This window comes from Mangifera indica, chromosome 15, assembly GCF_011075055.1.
Source record: "Mangifera indica cultivar Alphonso chromosome 15, CATAS_Mindica_2.1, whole genome shotgun sequence".
Classification (NCBI taxonomy): Eukaryota; Viridiplantae; Streptophyta; class Magnoliopsida; order Sapindales; family Anacardiaceae; genus Mangifera; species Mangifera indica.
This window is the reverse complement of record NC_058151.1, coordinates 6,244,444-6,248,914: the sequence shown is the minus strand read 5'-3', so window position 1 is coordinate 6,248,914 and position 4,471 is coordinate 6,244,444. Positions and strand designations below refer to the sequence as shown.

The 4,471-nt window shown below is 31.2% G+C and overlaps 1 protein-coding gene across 2 annotated transcripts; it reads left to right on the top strand.

The window, feature by feature from the left end:
* Positions 1 to 674: 674 nt before the first annotated feature.
* On the top strand, positions 675 to 3,853 carry LOC123197408. 2 transcript variants are annotated; one of them, XM_044611707.1, is made up of 3 exons: positions 675 to 890; positions 1,503 to 1,834; positions 3,486 to 3,853. In XM_044611707.1, exons 1-3 carry the CDS (start codon positions 777 to 779, stop codon positions 3,649 to 3,651), a joined length of 612 nt encoding a protein of 203 aa, XP_044467642.1. In that variant the 5' UTR covers positions 675 to 776; the 3' UTR covers positions 3,652 to 3,853. The 2 variants fall into 2 exon arrangements, with proteins under 2 accessions (XP_044467642.1, XP_044467643.1); XM_044611708.1 differs by lacking the exon at positions 675 to 890 and adding an exon at positions 1,141 to 1,200.
* Positions 3,854 to 4,471: the final 618 nt, after the last annotated feature.

Here is a 4,471-nt window from a genome sequence, read left to right as displayed (position 1 = left end):
GAAATAAATGTTTAAAAGACTAAAGTTTTTGAGACAAGTTAAATAGGAATTAAATTGTTATCTTAGGGGGCGTTTGGTTTGAGTTTTTTAAGATTTCCTTAGTAATTTATTTTTTATTCCCTTGTTTGGTTCATCGGTAATAAGAGATTATAGTAATCTTCTATTACCAATGCTGACGTGACAGATAATATAGGTGGTAATCTGATTACCACCTTCACTTTAAGTATTTAAAGATTACCAAGGTAATCTTGATTTTATTATAATTATATTATTATTTATTAATTTTTTGAGACAAAAATAAATTTATTTTTAATTAATACGACAAATAATATAAAAAATATTTAAAAATAATTATATTCAAGGGTATTTAAGTAAAATAATTTACTAGTAATCTTTTATTATCTTTAACCAAATGAAATAATTATTTATACCTATCAAATTTTATCAAATATAGTAATCATTTATACCTAGTAATTTTCTAAGTAATTTATCTTCAAGGTAATTTTTCTATTTTGGTAATAAAATATTACCCAAATCAAACGTCCCCTTAATTGTATCGGTATAATCAATAAAAGGTGTGTTAAATTTGTTTGGGCAAAACAAAACGGGTATTTTAAATAATTTCATAAATTAAAATTTAAAATCATAAATATTTTTATTTTAATTAAAATCAAAATGATAACAGCAGTCACAAAAACTCGTTAGGGAAGATAGGAAATCTTGAACTTGAAGTCAGGGAAACATTAAGTTGCAAAATAGGTAAGTAGGGAGTGAAAATGGGAAGAGCAACGAGGATATTGAGTAAAGGCCGTAAGGCTCTTGAGGATTTAAGTTTGCTCAAACGCTTGCAGTCTGAGATTACCCACGAGCTCTCCTCCGAACGCTTTCAGGTTGTCTTATTTTATTCTTAAAATCCTTTCCCATTTCGTTATTTTGACGATGGGATTCACTATTTTTTTTGTGCGATGATAATTATAAATATCTTACCTAATAACTGAATTGAAACGTTTCATGTGGGTTAAATGAGAGGGCATTTTTATGATGCTAAAAATTTATGTTCTAAATGAAGCATAAATATCTAGTGTACCTCATGTAAAAATGGATTTCTTATAATTTTAATGTCAAATTTCAGGTATCTGACAAGTGACAGATGAAGTTGTTTGAAACAAATCTCAGTATTTGTGGTCTTTTATGATGAAGGTTCAGATAATTACCCTAATTACTTCTTAGTTATTTAAGTGGGAAAGACTTCCTTCTGATGGTTAGAATTTTGACTTATATGGAGTTTATTACAAATGTAGGAAAAATAAATTCGTATGCAAGATTCTTTCATTGATGTCGTGGTGGTAATTTTGTCATGCTCAACTTGGCTCTGCCTTCTACATTTTAACCTTGGACTTGGACTATCTAGTTACTACATGTGAAACTGTTGTGTCTCTTGTAAATGAATTTGAGAAATTTATGAACGTTTTCTGATTATATGTTTGTCAATGTATCTGCAGGACATTCAAAATGGTCCCTTGGGGGGTTTTATACTGGAATATGATGCACCGCTGTCCCAAGATGTGGTTTTGCGGAGGAAATTTGAATCAGGAGATGAAATTGCAGTTTCAGCTATGCTGGGGCAGGAGACCTTCGTGAGAGAGGGTATTTTTCCAAGGGAAGTTTTGATGAAAGTATGTGTAAAAAAGCAAGGGTTGAGCTCAATTTTGCAGTTTGATTGTGGAGTTAGTGAGATGGATAATGGCAGATCTGAGTTTGACATCCATAATGCATGCTATCTCGAATCTGCATATTGTCCTCATCCTTCAGTCTACAGAGGCCCTTTATTCAGGTTTTTTTTTTTTTCTTTGTGTGTTTTAAACAGAACTAGCGTAAATTTTCGTGACCTGAATAAGCTTACTTTGTCGTTTATCTGTAGTGTTAACTGGTATCTTCACTCACTAAGGCTAAATAATAAATAAATTATATGATGTGATTTAAAGAAAAACTGTTTAAGATGAAAACACTGCAAAAATGTTCTTTGTTTGATTTTTCTCTTGTTCCACTTAAACCCATGCTTGTTCCACTGCCCTACGTTGCTCAATAAAAGAGGCCTTGCTGGGATACAATTGGGTTTTCTTAAGCTTAATGCTATACATTGTTTTAGGAAATTATTAAGTGAGATGTTTCTGGTGTGATTTTGCCATCTTCAACAATGGCCAATTCAAAGGAAACCTCTTAGGAATTAGAATAAAGAGTTTGTCTTTTAATGTTGTTCACATGGTGAAGGCACAAGTTTGGTATGGCTATATGGTTGAATGAAAAACTTTTCAAGAGAAAGTTTCATGCATGTAATCCATAGCATCTAGCTGGGATGGTTCATGCCCTGTTATGCCCTAAAGATGAATTTGTTGTAGTAATTAAGAATTTAAATGTCTCCCATCAGAATGGTAACTTTTGTACACCTTTGTACTGAAAATCAGGTTAACATGGATAATGGTACCTAGATTACAACTGGCTTTGGTTTCCCTTTTTCCCCTATCTCTTTCATTAGCTTCCTTTTTATTTATTTATTTCTCTATGGATGTAATTTTCCACACTAAATTGGGTAGGTTTGCTTGGTTTTTGTCAACTCCTCTGCCTCTTCTTTTTTTTTCCTTTGCTTGTCTTTGTAATTTACATTTTTTTGATCTATTTTATGACTTTTTTTTATTTATGTAGTATGGACCTTGAATTCGAACACATTTTGATTCCTTTGCCATGGTTAGAGGAGAGGGATGTTAACTGCTTAAGTAGATAATTTTTTATCAATTTTATGCTAATAGAGTTAAATCGTATCTAATTTTGTTAGTATTGATATTGGATTCTTTGAGAGGATAAATAGAGCTTGCTGCATCATGGTTTGAGAGGCAATTAAGCCCACAAAATATATTGGGTTTGCAAAGAAACTACACAACTTCTCATCACTGGTATAAGTCAAATAATGTATATTATTCCAATACTAATGTTTTCTCTCTTGCACATCTCATAAATTTGTGGCCCACATATAATAAATCAATTTTGATTGGATGTCCTTTCCGTGCTTGTCTGTATAAGGGTGTATTGAAGATACGGGCTGTAGTAGTAGAGGGGAAGAATTGCTATTTCTTATTAATTACACCTAATGGTTTTCATCATTTTTTAATCTTTGTCATAAATTAAATGAAAATCAACTGCTATAGATACTAAGTGGAGACATCTAAACAAGAAATGAATAAATCTTTTCAAGGATATATATACTTGTATGAATTCCTCCTTTTGGATTTCTTTCTTTAATGCCACTGCAGACATGAAACTTTTCTCTCTCAGTGTAATGACTGACCCAGCCATGTTATAATCACTTCACGCTTGTTTTGGTTTCTGTAACTCATAAGACAACTTTTTTTTGTCGTTCAAACATCGTTTTCTATTATATTGTTCGGAGTTTCATTTCAGTTCTTAATCACGTGTCTTGTTAATTGCAGCACTTTGGACCCTCGGTTACAAGATGCACTCAAGGAATATCTAGTTGCCAGAGGAATCGGAGAAAGTCTAACCAACTTCCTTCTCCTCCACTTACATAAAAAGGAGCAAGGCCAATACGTGAACTGGTTGCAAAAACTTGAGTCTTTGGTGGCTAAAGGCGAGTGATGCATATGAGATATCAATGGAGTTACTTCATATCTTTAATTTCATCAGCATCCCGTTTTATTTGAAAAGGATTGTAGCAGAAAATAATTCAAACTGAGCTGAAATTCTAATTATGGACCAAAATGTTTACATATTCAAGTTGTATTATCATCTTGAAATTGAGATATTTTTATTCAAGTCAGCTTATATTTAGCGGCAACAATTTTTTTTTTTTCGGTAAGTTGCGGCAACAAATTACTTTCCATGTTTTAATATTCTGAGCATGTTTTATAATTGGCCACATTTGATTATTGGTGTAGCTTTTACCTTCAAGTCTTCAGTTAGTTATCCTTTTAGCTTTCTTGTTCCTATGACAATTTTTTTTGTGGTATATAACATCGTGAGACTGTTCAAGATTGCTCATCTCTCTCCCTTACAAATTTTAAAAAATAAGGAAAATTAAATTAAATGTCCCGTCGCACCCTAAATTAAGCAAAAACGTTTATTTTTCAAGTCTCAGATGAAAATGCACCAATCATTTTAAAAACATCAAAATTACTCTTTATCAATTCTATATAAAGTGTTAGTCTCATACCTTTCTCTCATTATTCAAATTATCATTTTCACTTTCATTTTTTACTCAATATTTGATATTGTCGGTTCGTTTGGAAGAAAGAAAATTCGTATTTCTAAATTTGAATCGAAAAAAATTACTTCATGAAAATAAGATATTTATACGAATTTTAACCCAAAACTTAATTTTATTTGTTAAACCAAGTTCGTATATTATATAAAGTGGGCATTTTAATAGTTGATAATATATTAGGGTGTTAAATGAAAT

Excerpts from the sequence above, each read along its gene's own strand:
- LOC123197408 (XM_044611707.1), top strand. The coding sequence starts at position 777 with ATGGGAAGAGCAACGAGGATATTGAGTAAAGGCCGTAAGGCTCTTGAG. Across the intron at positions 891-1,502 it reads TCTCCTCCGAACGCTTTCAG|GACATTCAAAATGGTCCCTT; the intron begins GTTGTCTTATTT and ends ATGTATCTGCAG. Across the intron at positions 1,835-3,485 it reads TACAGAGGCCCTTTATTCAG|CACTTTGGACCCTCGGTTAC; the intron begins GTTTTTTTTTTT and ends TGTTAATTGCAG.